This window comes from Alternaria viburni, assembly GCF_023758015.1.
Source record: "Alternaria viburni strain BMP 2772 chromosome Unknown scaffold_13, whole genome shotgun sequence".
Lineage (NCBI taxonomy): Eukaryota > Fungi > Ascomycota > Dothideomycetes > Pleosporales > Pleosporaceae > Alternaria > Alternaria viburni.
The window spans coordinates 448,454-465,925 of record NW_026055782.1 but is presented as its reverse complement, the minus strand read 5'-3'; the positions used below and the strand labels follow the sequence as shown (position 1 = coordinate 465,925).

Below are 17,472 nucleotides of genomic sequence, written 5' to 3'. Positions count from 1 at the left end.
GCATGTGCATGTACTGAGTAGGCCGAGAGGAAGCCAACGGGTAATTTGATCCGGGAAGTGGAGACACGGCATACGCTTACCCTCCATGGTGTACATAGCAACCGCATCTGCTATATACCACCCCCGAAACATACCTTTTCCTCTCCGTTCCGAACGTATTGTCACGTTCTCCTACTCCACAATCCCACTCCAGATAATTTTAGATATCTACGCTCAGCATGGCCCCTTCAGACCCCACCACAGGTGCTGGCGTCCTCCTCGCCTTTCTCAAACCCACCTCAGCTGGAGGTAACGAAGCACAACCGGACAACAAGTTCGCCCTCTTGTCCACGGCCATAACAGGAAATGTCCTCGGCATCAAATCAGCAACGCAATACAAAGCCGCAAATTCCGAATACGACAAAAAACATCTCTTCGTCTGCGAAACAGAAGACCTAGCACGTGTGAACGTAAAGCAGATGTTAAAGTTCCTTGAAAGCGAGAATGTGGGTGGAGAGTGGGATATCAGGACGTACTCTGAAGTCCAGATCTTTGGTCCGGCGAAGAGTGGTGGTATGTCTGCACGCCATATCTCAACTCAAGTATACATGGAGATAAGGGGTACCATACGCTGACCTCAACCCCGTAGAACCCGCACCAAAAATCATGATAGCACTCATGCAGCCCTCGCCCACCGGCGCCTCGGACCTAGATGCTTGGTACCGCGAAGAGCATAATCAGCAAACGTCTGAGCAACCAGGTTGGTTGCGCACATGTCGGTATTCGCTTGTCAGGCAAGAATCGGGTTCTGAAGATGAGGAAGGGAAGGAGCAAGAGTTGTCTTTCCTGGCTATTCATGAGTTCGGGGAGGGTGAGCAGTTGGGGGACACGGTCAAGGCTTTTGAGCCGGTTAGTGAGTGGACGATGAGGGTTATGAAGGATGCGGTGGGGATTGATGCGGCGATTTATCGGATGAGTTGAATGCATGGGAGGGGATGTTGGAAATGTGGTAGATTGAATTCGATCCTCTGGAGAAATGTTTGTCCCGGAACTTCTCAACCCATTGTTTGTAATATGATATACCGGGTACGTATTCGCCAGGTGTCCATACAGTCACATTTCCCCCGAACTCATACGTCCATGTCGTCTGCTGGCTGCCAGTTGCTCGGCATATCGTTGAAGACTGAAAGCCGTGTGCGCGTGAACATCTGACGTCGATGGCGCCGTGCTCTGATGCACACCGCCCCCCGAGTCCTAGTCTTAGTTCGTATCGAGCAGACTTGGTTTCAGTATAATCTGACATTCCGCAAGCAATGTCTCGACATCCCTGAGCTGGGCGGCAACATCTTCCCGGAGCGTTCGCGTCACATTTCCCCATCGCAAAGTCACCAGTTGAGCCTCATGTAGCCGCGGATAGTAACGCTTGATGAACCGGGAGTAGCCTTCGGCGTTCCATGGGGGGACACAAAGATAGAGACCTGGACGGAGAAGACCCATCTTCTCGATCCTGATAGCCGTGATGGATTCGCAGACTTCCGCCCCTAGATATTGAAGCGCTGTTGGGAGGTCATAATAACATTGGAGGTCAAAGGTACGGTGTTTGTAGATGAAGTCCCTTGCTTCGTTGCGTATCGTTTGGCAAGAGAATAGAAGGCTGAAGGCTCCTGGAAAGTGACGGCTGTGCACTGGAGGTTGCGAACGGCGCGAACGCGTGGGGTATATGAGTTTCCCGTCGAAGGCGTAGTCGTAAACTATGAGCCGGAGTTCCGTGGGTAGGTCAAGAAAACGGAAGGGCTGCTGGATGGTCTGGACGCTAGGGCGCTGTCAGTGGAAGTATGTAGCTCAGTGCGGCGAATAACTTACGTCTCTGTGCTTCTACTCCTGTCGGTGCCAGATCGATGCAGAAGGGTACCCTGGGAGATGGCGCTTTGCGTCGTCGGATCTGCCGGGCTGGAAGTCATCTTGAGTTGTCCTATTGAGGGGCTATGTCTAGGAGAAGTAGAGCCGTTTTGCTGACGGCTAGGGTTGCGATATCGTGATAGATTTGCGCTATTTTGCGCCCGGGCCCGTGACTCCCGACAGTGGACATTCACTGAGTGATGTATGTCCCCTATACGAAACGCAGGACGACGTCCATGTTACCGGTCCAACGTTGCATAGCGGCAAGAAGGTCGGCTTCGGCACTGTCGACATTACGAATCTTCATCCAGTGACGCTCGACTTTCGGCAGTTCAATATCTCGAATAGAAGACGCGCGATTGTCCATATAGCCGGAATCGATGAGTCTGCGGATATTATGCACCGTTGCTATGCCCAATTTGACTGATCGAACGAGCCCAAAGTTGGCGGGGCCCATGACCAAGGACACATTGGTTATGCAGTTGCGTGAACCACGGCTGTTATTGAACGAGGTGAAATCGAATCTGGCTAGGCCATACAACAGAGGCGATGCCTCGTGCCGGATCTGTCGGCACACCAAGAGCAGAGCGAACACGCCTAAATCATGTCGCCTGTATATCTGCTTGCGTTTCCGCGTAGCTTGCCGGATTTGACTTGCAAAGACACCGACAGTTTGTCCTGAAAATACATGCTTGTAGATTTTGTCGCGGAGCTCGGCGGGAAGACGAAGAAACCGGGATTCGCGTTGATTTGATTGCGTTCTGGGATATCGTTAGCTCAAATCAGTGAAGACCTTGGGTTCGTCCTTACTTGCGCTCGCGTAGCCGCTCGGCAATACTCTGCGACTGAGTGAGAATCATGATTAAGAAGGAGAGGACACCCAGATTTCAGTCCTGGCACGGGTTGCGTGAGTAGGTGAAGCTGCGCAAGGGCGGTGAGCGCTGTTCTCATTATCCAGGGTCCATCGCTCCGTTTGCTCGTGCAGAGGAGCTCACCTCTTACTGAATATAACCTCAAGATCATTACTTCCAAAATACAATCGCAGGGCTCTCACAGCCAAGTCAGGGCTCATACTGAGTAGCCCAAATATAGAAGTCTGCTGGATATGCACCCGCTGTAGGGAAGGCAACAGATGCCTATAATTAGTGGCAGAGGGGGCGCCCTGTTGGAGTCCTATCGCTAAGCGTTTTGCAAGCCTCGGCTCTACTTTGATTGCTCTGATTGCTTGACAGATATCTGGTCCCAGTTCGTAGGCGGCCGCCATGCAGTTGTAGTAGAGTGTCAGGTCAAAGGTTACCAGCTCGTTGAAGGTAGGTGTCGCTTCTTCTCTGATATGTCTACAAGTCATCAGAAGAGAGATGATCTGCTGGTGTCTTGGAATTCCGTTACGTTGAAGGAGATATGTGCCTCCAAGTAAATCAGTGGATTTTGGTTGTACATGGATAGTCTCGTTGGTAAAGGCATGCTCGTAAATCATGACTCGGATCTCGGCTGGCAAACGAAGAAATGGCGGTGTGTAAGGGGCATTCTGATCACTTTCCATCGTAAGCCTGATATCTATACAGCTTAGTACGGCTTACGTTGTCTCGATTTGACGATGGCTATGTGTAGCGAGGCTCAAGCGACCCAGACTTCCAGCTACATCGGCGTCCATGATGTACTGATCACAAAGAGAGAGAACGTTTCTTTGATGCCTTCCGATATAAAGTCGCGGTGACAAAGATTATTGTATGTGTGTGCTGAAAGATCAGATGGTCGAGAGAGATGGGCGGCACAGCCGGCGATAAGCTAGCGCAATTTGGTATCTCCGGCGGCGCGTCTTGAGATTTTTGGCGCGTCTAATTTTCGTCATCGCAGTCGCGCGTTGACTGCACAACCCTCGACTATTGCGCGCCTCTCGCTGTTAAACATGGGTAATGCAAAGCGCATGAGTGAGATGTTCGCATCGTCGGCCGAAAAAGACGCCAACACCACAACGGTGACTGCGAGCCCGCCGTACTCGAGCGAGGGACCTACCCTACCCATCATTGGGGCACCCGAGGACGCACCGACAGCTGGCAAGAAGCGAAAGGCGCAAGATAAGATTAATGGAACAGCGTCGAAGAAGCCATCGCAACCACTGTCTCCTCCCACGCTCCATCCCTCTCTCTACGAGCCATGGACACGGCTGCCTACCGAACTACGCAAGCTCCTCGAAACCCAGAAGCGCATGCGAGCCACACAGAACATCGTACCCGTCGTCTTCTCGAAGAACCAGAACATCAAATCCGGTATCAACAGGCTGAAGACATATTTGGGCGCGTACAAAGACCCGGCGTCTACGATTGAGATGCCGAATGCTTTGAAAGAGGACGATGCGATCATAGCCGTTTCTGCTCAGGGCGAGGGCACAACAAAGCTAGTAGGCATCGTTGATATGGTCCGGCGCATTGTAGCACCGAGTGGTGGAGAGGACGATAAGCATGGGAAGGAGGAGGCATGGTGGATGTACACAATGCTCACGAGCGTCGAGGTTGACCGAGAGATCAAAACCAGGCCGACGGACAAGGGTGACGCGGACGTTGAAAAGACACAGAGCACACAAAAGAAGGATGAACTGTCAAATGAGAACAACACGATGAAGAGGAGGAAAATACCCGTGCTAACGGTTTGGATGACCAAGAAGCGGATAGCCGCGTTCAGGAATGTCTTTGGAGAGCAGACATTCGCTGTGAAGCTGCTATCACAAGACTCTGACTGAGTGCCACGCGACGAATCAATCGAAATTTTAAGAAGCCGCTTGCGCTGCGGGTATGCCACCGTCCGATCTTTGGACGACCTCGATTCGCTCGATCCAATACAACCGATTTACGGCTCTGCCCGCCTTGCCCGCCTCGCCCTCTTTGAACCGACCGCATATAGCACATACCACAGCGGGCCCGCCAGCCGCCAACATGAAGGCAGCGTCCTCTGCATCTTCTATCTGAAATCGCCGACGGTTCTTCCCCGGCTCCATCTTATCGTACAAGTTGTCCATCGCAGCATGTAAACGAGGGAGTTCCAGGACTGCATCACTTCCAGAGTAGGTGTAGACCGTGTTACCCACCCATTTTCGTGGAACGGGCGTGCTCAGGGGATAATGGGCGCTCTTGAGGACGACACTGTATGGGTTATCTGCCGAATTCGCTGCCATGTTCGACGGAAAAAGATACTTGTCGGGAAAGAATTGCGCTGCCGACAAAGCAACTTATAGGCAACGACATACGTGTTAGCACACGCCTCATGACCTAGTCACGGCAGCTCAGCAAACTTTAAAATGGCAACTAATTGGCATCGGTTTATCAATACGATGTGTCTATCAATTTCCACTTTACGTTGGCCAAATCTTGGACCCGATGGCGACCGAGGTGTACACAGTGTCTACCGACCTCAGACCCAAAGCATTCGTCCTGATGACACTGGTTCGCCCCATGCCACCCTCCCCGTTCCCCTCTTCTACATCCCCTCCCTGGCAGGGTGAGCCACTCGGCGTGTGGGCACACGAGCTCCCATCGGCCAGTTTCCTCCGACTTCGGATGTTACAACTCCGAGACTCCATGCGTGCTGCCGGCGACGTCTCAGCTACAATAGCCACCATCACGCCGGGAACCTATAAGCTGGTGAATGGTGGGCCGGCTAGTAACGGTGAGCCGCTTTCCGATTTCGGTGTCCTGGCTGGGATGGAGATGAAGGATGGGGTACAGCACGAGAGGCTGTACTGGGTTGAGCTGGCGGAATATCACGCTGGTATGTGAGTCTACGGGCCACATGCATGTACCTCGTGAAGATGTCTCGTGATCTCCAATATACCCTAAGAATTCAATCCATCATCTAGAGCAAACATTATCTCAATCTCAATAAAAACACAAAGTACCCCAAGCCACCCCAACACACAACAGACATGCCCTCACGTATCATCCCACCAACCAACACCCCCCTCCCATATCCCCCACCACCGAAGCCTCCACGCCCGCGCATAAGCCACTATGTCCTGATGCGCACCACATGCTCCGCCTGGCCTCTCCAAATGGTTCCGCAGCATTCCTGGGTCGGCAACGCGATCCAAGTATTTGATTGCTGGAATAGAGCAAAAGACGCCTTGAATAGAGCAGAGGCCGACGCAGGTTTATGGGGTTGTACTACGCGTAGGGTGAGAGCGACGTACTCGGCGGACGGTGGGTATGAGGACTGGAGCTCAAATTCGACGGTTGGGCTGGTTGAGGCACGCAATGGGACGTGGGACTTGTGGTGGATTAGAGAGGTTGAGTTTGGAGGATGATGGACGGATACACGATTAGATGCACGGTATTTTAGGTTGGACACACTGGATAGTCGGAATAGGCATTAATTGCATTGCTTTTGTCTGAAAGCTGAGCATGGACGCTGTCTATGACTTATGGTTTTATCGGGAACCACTGACTGAACACTCCCTTTGGGTCGTATTTCTTCTTGAGTGTTTTCAGCTTGGGGAGACTGGATCCGTAGATAGCAGTGTTCGTCTCGTCGCCAAAGGCGAAGTTGGCATAGCTGCGCATCTTGTGAGCACTAGTTCGTTTCGATCGTGGCAGTAGACACTTACGTGGGATCATTCTTGGGATTATCGCTCCTGGTCCAAAGCGCCCTGACCTTGCTTCCAAATTCTAAGGCCTCGGTATCGAGGCCAGCATCATCATACCACGGTATGACAATAGCCTGCGAGAACGCATCCCTCCTGAGTGCTTCATTCATTGCTGCCGAGCCAACGGGTGCCGACATGGCCTTGGTCAAGTTGTAGCGTTCGATGAGGACGGCGGAGTTTGGACCTTTGGCCTGGAAGTCTTTGTAAAGTTCCCAGATTTCGGGCCATTTCTGTGCGTTCATGCCTGTGATGGTGGAGCTGTACGACGGCTTGCGACCACCGCGAGTGCAAAAGCCGATGTTGGCATCGTTCCAGTGATCGTACGTAGTGATAGCGCTGGACTCAGAAATGGGGCCAATGTCGTAAAAGGGGGCGAAGGCCTCGCGTCCTGTTTCGTTCGTGCCTTTACGAAGTAACCCAGTGACGAGGATAGAAGGCTCGTTGAGTGGTTCCCCACTAGACGTCAGTACAAGATACACTCGCTGTTGGGGCGTAAGAGGAAGATCTTCAACTGCTTGCGCAACCTGCTCAAGCTTGTCGGGTGAAAAGAAAAGGTTGTTGATGTATGCTGTGCGATCCTCTTTAGTAGCGGGCGTTGCCTTGACGGTTGCTGAAACGACGATTCCGAAATTGGGTCCTGCTCCCCGAAGTGCCCAGAACAGTTCCGGATGCGACGTGGCTGATGCGGTAAGTATTTCGCCTGATGCAATGACCACTCGCATGGAGATGATGTTGTCGACTCCGAATCCGACCTCGCCCATGAGATTGCCATAGCCGCCACCGAGCATTGCACCTAGAGCGCCAACGCAGTTACAGTTTCCGGTGATGATCAATGCACCTGCAGCATTTGCTGCTGCAATCGTGTCTCCGATGCTTGCACCGCCACCGATAGTGGCGGTCTTCTTGTCTGCAGCGACAACGACTTTGTTGAGATTGGCAAGGTCGATCAGGACACCCCATTTCCCCAACTTGAAAGTCTTTCCCCATCCGATGCCGCCATTTTGTGCAAGGAACGGTATCCCAGTTTTCGTACAGTATTTGACCTTTTCGTTGTATTAGCACCGACGATCCGTTGTACCGGCAATGTGGTTGCGGCTGAACCTACTATAGTTGCTACATCCTTTTCGGTTTTCACCCTGACGACCACCGATGGAAGGGGAGCATTGTAGTCACTCCAACGTGCTCGAACCTCGACGTTAACCGAAGATGGCGACGACACCAGAGTCTCCAGATCCTTGGCGACATCAGTCTGTCGTACAGCAAGTGCAGAGACCGCCGCGGCAAAAGAAACCAGTAATGATAAGACCCTCATGTTAACAGTACCAAGCGAATGGGCAACGGCCCAACGTGCTTTTTAATTGACATCAAACTTTCCCGGCTACCTGCATGGTGGCATAGAATGCCCGGACCACAAGTCGTCAGGGCGAGGGATTTGTCGTCCCGGTGGAAACTCTAGTCGACAAACGGGATGCAGCCAGCGTCCCTGCATGCTAAATCCGCGCTGGGTTAGGTATAGTCACCGAAGCGGTTATCTGCCGTACTCGTTCGCAATCGACCCGGTTACCGCGGGCGCAGCCGCATTCGGTTATATGTCCTCCGACGGCCCCGGACCCGTGCGTTACTCTAAAGCACACCAGCACAATGTCTCCACACATGACTTTCGCAAGAGTTCAGCGAGCCATGTTGAGAGCATGACGTGGGCCGTACTCCTTTAGGCGGTTCCATCCTTGCGCACGTGGGTGAGATTCCAGGTAGCATTGAACCACCATCGAAAGATTCGGAAGGTGACAGCGCTGCGGGAACAGGGTGTCTGCGAAGTGCTGTCGGTGGTATGCAAGATATATTTCGCCGGTGAACTTGGCACTCGGCAGTATTTTGCGAGAAGGATGCCAATCCAATCAAAAAAAGAATGCATATCCTACGCCAATAGCCTGGAGACCACCTTGAGCAACCAGTTCCGAGACATATACCGAGCGGGTTATTGTAGGATTCGCGGTTCAATATGCTAATACCGGCGCTTCCTGTTTGCACCGAGGTAGACGCCCTTTGTGGGAACACATTCATCCCAACGTCTGGTGAATCGTGATTTCCTTCGTGATACCGCGCTTGCCTAGCGTTGAGGCGTCTTCGGGAGGCGTAGAAGGAGCTTCAGACCGCGCCGTCAGCTCTGCATAGCATTAGTGGAGCGCTTTACGGGACGCCATGCATTACGTACCGATCTCGTCAATCTCCTGGTACGGCTTGCGTACCAGCTTGCCGCCAAACGTTGTACTTTTCGTGGTGCCGTTCAGCGCGGATGAGCCAAAGCCGTGACCTGATGATCCGTATCCGTAGCTCGAACCAGTTTGTGTTGCTTCGCGAGGGTAGAAGTAAAACCAAATGGGCCGGAGCGTGGGCAAACAGGCGCAAACAACACCCAAAGATAGTTCAATGTTGGTCCAAAAGAACACAGGTGCTGTGTAATAAATGACGTCGTCGGGATGCTTGAGGTATTCGCCGGCGATCGAGTAAGTCGCCACAACCCGTGTGATGCTGACAGCACATACCCTGTACGACTCAGTTGTCTTGAACACAATGACGTACGAGACGAGATAAGACTTACGCAGCTCCAAGTGAGAGCATTACGATTACAGCTAGCTTCTTCTTGGCCTCCATTCTGACGCTCAAAACCATCGGGATAGGGAGGATAAGGATGACAATGTCTGCGAAGACACCTGTGTACTGATAATATGGTCAGCCTGGAATCGAAATCATTATGCTGAGTGAGAAACAGTAGCTTACAAGTAGGGCCAAAAACATTGGCACGGTTTCGACACAGCTATTCCCATAGTATGGTTCAATAAATACCGTTATGGGGTAACAAGTGAACAGATGCGAGAATGTGAAGCTGACGGTCCAGCATACGACATACGCAAGAACGCAGTATACGACGATGCGAAACTTTCGTACGTCAAAGATGTTCTTGTATAACACCAAAATCGACGATTTGACAAGACCTAGGCCGATAATGGAGATCATGTTTAGAGCAAACTTTGTCTAGAGAAGTTAGCAAATGCACTGCTATCAGCAGCTGAGTGTACTTACCTGCTCAAAGAATATCAATCCGGGATCGTCCATGATGGGCTGGCCTTTTTCATCCAGTGGTTGATGAGACCCCAAGTAGCCGTGTATCGCAGCTATCAATCGGCGTAAGTTTGCAACCTGCATTCCAATCGAATCACTTACTAGCTAACTGTAAGGAGCAGCAAGCCATAGACACAGCCTATCAGCGCTCAGTTAGAGGATACAATACACACTGAACCGCTCAAAGTTCTCTTACCAAAGCAGCAACCGTGAGGAAATCGTCCCAACCCACGCGCTTGGCGATTCTTTTTGCCCATAAACGCAAACAAACGAAGACAAACGGCAGTACCATGAAAGCCACGGCCAGGGCGACCATCATACTTTTGGAGTAGTTGTGATACATTTTGACTGTCGCTCCAAAGTAATGTTGGTACAAAAGACTTGCAAATAGCCGGACCGCAACAAATACTTCGCATTGATGCAGACATGCGAAATATAGGCTGCACCAAGCAACATTGAGCCTCAGGTCCTCTCTTCTCATTTGGCCGACATATCGACAGCGTACCACATCCTAGGGAACCCATGGCTTGCTCGTCACATGTAACCTGCGACCCAACCATAACCATCCTTTGAGCTTGGCAGGTCTCCAGTAAACGCCCTGTAGGTATCACAGCACCGAGGGTGCCACGCTTGGGCTGTCCCGAGACTGACTAGGATGAAGTAAGGCTGAGAGATTGCAATCACACATCTCTTGACTGTGAAAATCACCCGAAAGTCCCCAGGACTCTGACATCCCAGTGCTATGAACATTTTCGCACTGGTCGGACCAACGTAGCTTTTGGCCTACAGGTCGGTGCGTCCCGATCCGTCAATTTGGGGTATGCAGTGCCTACAGCTTCAGCTGAGATTTGTGCTCCTGGTATGCCACCATGTTGAAGACAAACTCATACACGATGGATGCCCAGCTATCAACTCCAAGGCTGTTCGAAGTATCTAGCTATCCCAGTAGTAAACCGGTAAACCGGCAAACCTGTATTGTTGTTCTCTTGAAGCCGAGAGCCGTGGGGGTGTAGCTGGGGTGTTCCAGACAGGGGTTCGCCGCTCGGGTGAACCTTTCAGGACGGCAGAAGCCGCGCCGCGAAGCCACGGGATGTGCAATGACCCGCTATTATAAGACAGCCTCGGCCAGGACCCATGCGAACTAAAGCTGCGCTGATTTCTCATCTTTCGGTCGATGCGACGTTCTACATACGCCAGCAGTAAAGAGGTTGTAGGTCCTGGAGGCTTTTACGGCTTCGTCGCCTCAGGATAGGCATCTCGCTGCATCGCGTGCACGTATTTGCTTCTGCGGCTTCGAGTCGTCGATGTGGACGGAGGCTTACTTCCGATAGTCGTGCATGCGAGTCTTATCACGTAGGATCTGGTCCAAAATCACGTACACCGAGGTACGGCCGCTGTATAAACTCGCCTACAAGGATGAAATATTAAAAGGTACCGTCTTCGACAACATGCGTGAAGGTCCTAGTGCGGAACGGGACTGATACTGAGTTTGACGTCGGCAAGCTTTTCGAATGACCGGAACGATATCTCTGCCGTGTTTGGTCAACTTCTCGTGCGTCTGTCGTGGCCCATTGACGCGTTCTCAGAAGCCAGCTCAGCCAGTCCTAGGATGATCGCACGGCGTCTGCGTGCTCGACATGTTGTACCATCTCTCAAAAGGTACTTATTTTGGCGGCGTAGGAAGCGATGGTGACACCTGGTTGCTTCTTCGTGATCAGTGGTGTATGACGCGTACTGAGGAACGGTGGAAATGTATGCGTCACCCGGTTGGCCCCAGCATCGTCGCTGACAACGTGTTGCTCGCAGAACCGTGGGGTTCCTGAAACTGGCAGCGGTAGGCCATCCATTTGGGTGTCGAGGAGTTGCTGAGGCTTGCAGTGTTTTTTGGGAGTTCTGAGGCCATTTGGCCCAAACAGGGTGATTTAGCGCGTGCATTACGTCATTGTAATCAATCCACGATAATCAATTGATGCCACCCAACACAACTTCCATTTGCAGACGTTTCTCAGTGCACATGCGGATCGCTCTAAATTGTACACTATTCTCTTGTCCTGACGCTTAAGCCCACGAAAAGTGTTCCATGTGCAGATACACATCCCGTTTCCCATTCTTCATGCCACCGATCTGCGCACGAGCAACAGCGTTCGACACATCGCTCTGCATACTCAACGGGCCGCATACCAGTACAGACGTACTTTCACTTCCGTATTCTGCTGCTTCGGCGATGATGGCTGGAAGGTCCGGTCGTTGCGATACATGCCTCGGGGTGAGCGCAGTCTGGATGGTGGTTGATGCGGCTTCCTCTGAGCGACGTACATCTGTCGACAACGCTTTCGTCCCTGAGCCAACACTCTCATTCGAAATTTGGGACTTCTCTTCTAATTTACTCGGGCCTTCGATGGCACTATCATGCTCCTCCTCACCAGTGTAGTAGATGTCCACGCTCAATTCGTCACAGCGACATCCGCTCAGCTTGTTCGCTACTAGCTCCACGACGGCCTGCTCAAACCAATTCCTGGTCAGCGAATCTCTTGTCGCTAGTATCACTCTCATAGCAGCTTTCCTGTTGACATCTTCGTCGCCGTCGCGGTGCGGGTCTGCTGCGCTCACTGCAGCCTGATGCTCATCCTGCCGCAGGAACGCTTCAATTAGCGGCAAAAGCCAGCCAGCACCAGATCCACCAGCAATAGCCACGATACTTTGGCTTGCCGCAACTCTTCTCATGTCTATGCCACTATAAGGGCCATCGAGTAACACCTTTAGGCTTGACTTAGGATGTTGCTGAGCGTGCCTCGCCAAGCGTGCTGTAAAACCTCCCTGCGGTCGAATATAGAAGACAAGTTCGTTCGTACGACAGCGAGTTGCTCCGGGTAGAGAGCATGCTGTAAAAGGATGTGTTGTCATTCCGTCTACACCAAGGCCAAAGACTCTGATGAAATAATGTTGACCCGCTTTCCAAACACCGTTCATCGGAATCGCAATCTTGACAAAGTCGTTTGATACTTTGCTGATCTCAGCCGTTTTGATGCCGTACTGAAAGAACATGCGCATGTGGCTGTGAAGCCAACACAATGTATATATGACGCCTGTTGCGATGAAATAATCCCAGGACGACAGCCGAAAGTCGCAGTGGAGAAAGAAGAACAAGACGAACACCAGGGCCGCGATGAAATGAGTTGCTTTGAAGAACTCATAGCTGACGTTCCGAAGGTAGGAGTTGGAAGCGAGTGTCAGCCAGGCCTGGACGTTCATCAGCTTTATTCTAGGCATAACCTACATTCCACATGGGAGGAAGACGGGTTTGGTCACGAACCTGCGCAATGAGAGCGACGACACCGGTCCAATAGCATACGTCCGTATGCCACTCGCTCTCCATAGTGCCTTTCCATACATTGAACACAATGAAGGGGAATGTATGTATCAAAGCAAGCACAAAGCATGCATAGCTAATCCATCGATGGAACAACTGCAGCTTCTCATGCGATACGCCCGTCAACATTGTAATCATATTACTTTTCGTCGACGTCGCCATGATAAAGGGTAGGCAAGCGAGCGACATCCATCCTGCTCGTGTAGCGATCGGTGGTGAGCCTCCGAATGAGATCGGAGGGCTCTTCTGGTTGGGCCAATAGTACGGTCGCGGACCGAGTGTCATGCAGACGAAGAAGACTGTGCCTATCGCCCCAAGTATGAGAATACCGAGTGGTGCGGAGTTCCAGTTCAATGGCCGGATGCGATAGGAACGGTAGGCGAGGTAGCGAAAGATGGCAAGCAGTTGTCGCACAGCCTTGATCTTTGGGGGAGGTTTTCGTAAGAGCTTCGAGGTGAGAAAAGGGATGGCGAAGAGAATGATGGTTGCCATGAAGAATGCGAGTGTTGGAAGAGCATACCTGTGGTCGGCTTCGTACCAAAATCTCCAGTACCCTTGCTGCCACTTACAAAGAGTGTCGCTTTTGAGACTGCAGGTGTACTTTCGAGAGGAATGCAGCATAACGGGTTGCGTGAGCCATGGCGTACCATCACTGTGCATGGAATCCATCGACATCATGGTCCGAATTTCGCGTTGTTCGTTCGTAAGGTGGTAGCTTGTTCCAGTCTCAAGGTCGCCAGTCCGACAGTCGGTCAAGGGTAGCAGTGTTTATCACTTCAAGGACACCTAATTGCTTTCGTCACCTGCAACACTCGCGACCCACATGTTCATATGTTATATAGAAGTCAGAACGCGGCAGTGGGGCCTATGAGAGGTCGGGATAGTGCACTTCCGGGTGCTCAATCGCAGATACTTGCTCATATTGCGGTATGCTACAGCAAACTCATCACCTATGAACGTGTTTCCGGCAGCGGGAATAAGGGACGCAACTCGTGGCTGACTCCCGAGGCGCACCGACGTTGTTGTTGCCCGGTTAAAGGGAGGGTTGACACACGCTACTCGTATGACTGAGCAAGTTTGCGGTCGTTGTGATTGGCGAAATCGTCCAGCGCATATGAGGTGATGGGATGCTGGTAATTATGCCGCTCAGGATACGTGATGAGTTTTCAACTTCGCAAACGGTTCGTTATTTGTTTTAGTTAGACGCGCGACTCCTGTGCACCTTGAGAGTGGTGACACAAAGCTTCGCGTTAGATGTCTACATGCGGGCTGTGAATAGGAGTGGCACGAGGTACATCAAAGCCGCTACACCTCTTCAAGCTCTTGTAACGCTTTCCAACTTTTCCATGAATGCCGCTTCGATAGGAGCTAGTTGAGAGCGCGTCGCAGTCATGCTCGCCATAAGGTAGATGACATTACCCAATATGCGCGAATGAATCTGTACCTGTGATTCAGAAACATCGTGGAGTAAAGCATCGCGAAGGCCGACCGCTGCAGAAGAAGTGTAGCCTAGGTCACGTTAATGAAGAAGCTTGGAGGAGAAAAGATCGACATACCAGAGCCGCCTTCATCAATGAGCGATATGGCCAGCACTGAGCCCAGCGCGTTCACATACTCAACCCTCTCATGATTTGAGACGTTCCCCACGAAGGAATCGGACCACACACTCCACACACGGTTGCCGCTATCATGGCTTACCATCTTATCCTTGTTCTCGGCCAAGTTCCGCTCATGGCCCAAGTTCAATTTCTCCATGATGTCTAGACTTGTGTTTGCAACGTGGCATCCGACTGCATGAGCGGTATAACTATGTCCATGCAGGAGAGCTTCCGATTTCTCGTCGCCCAAGAAAGCTTCGAAAATGGATTGGCTTGCGCTGGTGATCGAAAGCGGAAGTAGACCTCCCGTAAGTAGCTTCGCATTTACACTGACATCAGGATGGACGTCAAGGAATGAGGCGGCAGAGAAGCGACCCAGACGGTACAAACCGGTGAACACCTCGTCAAACATGACGGGAAGACCAGACCAAGCATTCTCGTCCTTCGGGGTTTCCGTAACCCTGGAGCCGTTTGCAAAGTCGTAATGACGGACGACGCGCACTAGGCTTTGCTGGAAAAGCGGGTCCACAAACAGCATACCTCCGGCTCCGAGGACGACAGGCTCTAGTACCAAGGCACCGAACTTCTTGCCTTGCTTCTTGACCAGCTCGTCTAGTGTTCTCTCTATGTAGGCCTCGTACTGCGCCGATCTACCTCTGGTAGCGAAATCGAATATGCCGTCTTGACTCTCAAAGTTCTGAGCTGGACCCAATTCTTCTTCCATGCCCTTGGGCGGTTCAACCACCCATTGGCCATTCTTGAGCTTGAAGGTCGGGTAGTCAAACCAGAAGCCGCGACCGCGATACCAGTCGACTTTCTCATTGAAGACACAAGGTTCAGAGGCATCCATGGCTCCGATCGTGTCTCCGTGGTAGCTGCCTTTGAGTCCAAGGACGCCAACGGCCTCTTTCGCGCTATCCCAGCCATAACGCTTGCTGGAAGCCCGCAGCGCCATCTTGATACCAACCTCTGTCGCTGTACTTCCATTGTCTGTGTAAAACACTTTCCTCAAACGGGTCCCGCGTGGCAAGCCCGAAAGTATCTTTTCCGCTAGAGTGAGAGCTGGTTCGTGTGTGGCGCCGGCGAACATGACATGACCATAGCGTCCTGCTGCATATGCTGCTTCCAGTGCCAATCGCGGATTACCGTGTCCAAGACCTTGCGTCCACCAGGATGCGGAGCCGTCAAATGCTGGGTACAAGGTCTGGTTCTCAGGATGGGGCACCTCTTCATTGCCCTCGTGCTTGACCTGGAAGAAGTCGCCATATGCCGAATCGATGACGAGTATGTCATTCGCGTTCTTCACATGCTTATGCTGTGTGAAAGGATGCCAAATCTTGTCCTCGGTTTCATACGGCATAGATCCCAGACGGCTGAGTCGCTGGTCGTGGCGATGGATCAGCTCCTCGGCGATCGTTCCCACCGTTGTGCTGTCGCTCTCTTTACTGTAGTAATCTTGCATAATTTCCGTCTCTTCCTTGGTGCCTGGTGCAACGCCTTGGAGGTCCGGAATCCATTGTAGTTTGTAAGCTGGTATACCCATATCCATGAAATACTTCTTTAAGTAATCCGCGTTCTCATATTGACTCTTGTCGTCGAAACACACAACAGCATCGATATCATATCCTCGCATGATCAGGGATTCCGCAGCTGATATAGTAGAGGCGATGCCACCTAGCCGATGGTCGCCTACGAGCACCGCCGGAAGTCGTAGTGGTCGGAATATATCCGCCTGTGGGGTGCCGGAAGGCCCTGGGCTCAGAACTCCTCCAGCTGTCTCAATTATCGAAAAGAGTCTGCCCTGATCTAATGCGCTGGCAGCTTTCTGGACGGTCTTGAACACCGTTTGGCTGATGAGCTCATCGCTGGGCTTTGCTAGTCAATCACTGTTGGCAAAAGCAAAACAGTAAAGGTAGAACTCACAATTTTTGCCGAACCTCTTGCCGCAACATGCGGGCTCACAGCTTTGTCGAACTTAAAAAGTGTGGAAACACGCTGGCCAGTGTACTTGTGCACATAGCTAGCGTACAATCAGCCCTTGTGTCCCAAATATCTGTCGGATCACACAACACCACACTGACCTATCGTCAGCTTCATCAGCTGGACCTGTGGATACAGGCTTTACATATTGTACTTTGTACGGCCCGTGGCGTAACGGCGATGCCCTGCTCTTGAGGCTTGCCCTACCGAAATGAGCGCCCAGGAGCGTCGAGAATACTGTTTTGCCAACTCCCGTGTTGGCACCATAGACCTGAACGGCAATCGCATTCTTCCACAACCCTCCTGGCACCTTCGCCATTTCTTTTTGGAGTCCAGGTAGTCGTGAGTTGAGGAAGGTGCTATGGTAGATGGCTGCACCTGCATGCTGTCCAATGCGGAGAGTGCGCTAGTGGTTCCGCGTCCACACCGACGCTAAACATGCAGGTACAAATGTAATGAGTCAAGCCGCATCTCCGACGGCATCGAGGGGTCAGCTTATGCAGTCTTTTAGCTAATGAGTATGTTTTTACTTTTGACAGCTTTCGACGACGCGGATAGCCGCGGCAGACCCCACGCTTCCTTCCCGCTTTCTGCTGATCCTACCACGCCAGCCACTTGGTCAGCTCCACACCATCACTGAAGGTCACGTTATCGTGGGTCAAAGGCGTTTCTACCTATTATCACCTTTCACAGAAAGACATGGGGAGCAAAACGCATTCGACGCCGTTGCAAAACAAATTACAAGAACTACTCGATCGCCGACGGACAAACGCAACACTCCGTAATTTGACCTTACCACTTCAAAATCAGACCGACTTCTCGTCCAACGATTTTCTGTCGCTATCCACTTCGCCACAACTCAAATCGGAGTACCTTCAAGAGCTGCA

At 51.8% G+C, this 17,472-nt stretch overlaps 7 protein-coding genes across 7 annotated transcripts; 2 read left to right on the top strand and 5 right to left on the bottom strand.

Annotated features, from left to right (window-relative positions):
• Window positions 1–218: 218 nt before the first annotated feature.
• Window positions 219–960, top strand: J4E79_006531 (uncharacterized protein; the record flags this gene model as incomplete). Its single annotated transcript, XM_049355401.1, has 2 exons — window positions 219–552; window positions 629–960. The coding sequence occupies 2 exons, from the start codon at window positions 219–221 to the stop codon at window positions 958–960; spliced, it is 666 nt and encodes a 221-aa protein (XP_049210074.1).
• A 1,129-nt stretch (window positions 961–2,089) lies between these two features.
• J4E79_006530 (uncharacterized protein) lies at window positions 2,090–2,738 on the bottom strand (the record flags this gene model as incomplete). The annotated part of the gene is made up of 2 exons (XM_049355400.1): window positions 2,090–2,264; window positions 2,689–2,738. The coding sequence occupies 2 exons, from the start codon at window positions 2,736–2,738 to the stop codon at window positions 2,090–2,092; spliced, it is 225 nt and encodes a 74-aa protein (XP_049210073.1).
• A 1,049-nt stretch (window positions 2,739–3,787) lies between these two features.
• J4E79_006529 (uncharacterized protein) lies at window positions 3,788–4,618 on the top strand (the record flags this gene model as incomplete). Its single annotated transcript, XM_049355399.1, has 1 exon — window positions 3,788–4,618. The coding sequence occupies one exon, from the start codon at window positions 3,788–3,790 to the stop codon at window positions 4,616–4,618; it is 831 nt and encodes a 276-aa protein (XP_049210072.1).
• Window positions 4,619–6,290: 1,672 nt separating this feature from the next.
• J4E79_006528 (uncharacterized protein) lies at window positions 6,291–7,826 on the bottom strand (the record flags this gene model as incomplete). The annotated part of the gene is made up of 3 exons (XM_049355398.1): window positions 6,291–6,423; window positions 6,476–7,557; window positions 7,620–7,826. The coding sequence occupies 3 exons, from the start codon at window positions 7,824–7,826 to the stop codon at window positions 6,291–6,293; spliced, it is 1,422 nt and encodes a 473-aa protein (XP_049210071.1).
• Window positions 7,827–8,574: 748 nt separating this feature from the next.
• On the bottom strand, window positions 8,575–9,631 carry J4E79_006527 (uncharacterized protein; the record flags this gene model as incomplete). Its single annotated transcript, XM_049355397.1, has 6 exons — window positions 8,575–8,681; window positions 8,730–9,061; window positions 9,117–9,235; window positions 9,296–9,332; window positions 9,426–9,550; window positions 9,599–9,631. 6 exons carry the CDS (start codon window positions 9,629–9,631, stop codon window positions 8,575–8,577), a joined length of 753 nt encoding a protein of 250 aa, XP_049210070.1.
• A 2,064-nt stretch (window positions 9,632–11,695) lies between these two features.
• On the bottom strand, window positions 11,696–12,688 carry J4E79_006526 (uncharacterized protein; the record flags this gene model as incomplete). Its single annotated transcript, XM_049355396.1, has 1 exon — window positions 11,696–12,688. One exon carries the CDS (start codon window positions 12,686–12,688, stop codon window positions 11,696–11,698), a length of 993 nt encoding a protein of 330 aa, XP_049210069.1.
• A 1,828-nt stretch (window positions 12,689–14,516) lies between these two features.
• Window positions 14,517–16,238, bottom strand: J4E79_006525 (uncharacterized protein; the record flags this gene model as incomplete). The annotated part of the gene is made up of 1 exon (XM_049355395.1): window positions 14,517–16,238. One exon carries the CDS (start codon window positions 16,236–16,238, stop codon window positions 14,517–14,519), a length of 1,722 nt encoding a protein of 573 aa, XP_049210068.1.
• Window positions 16,239–17,472: the final 1,234 nt, after the last annotated feature.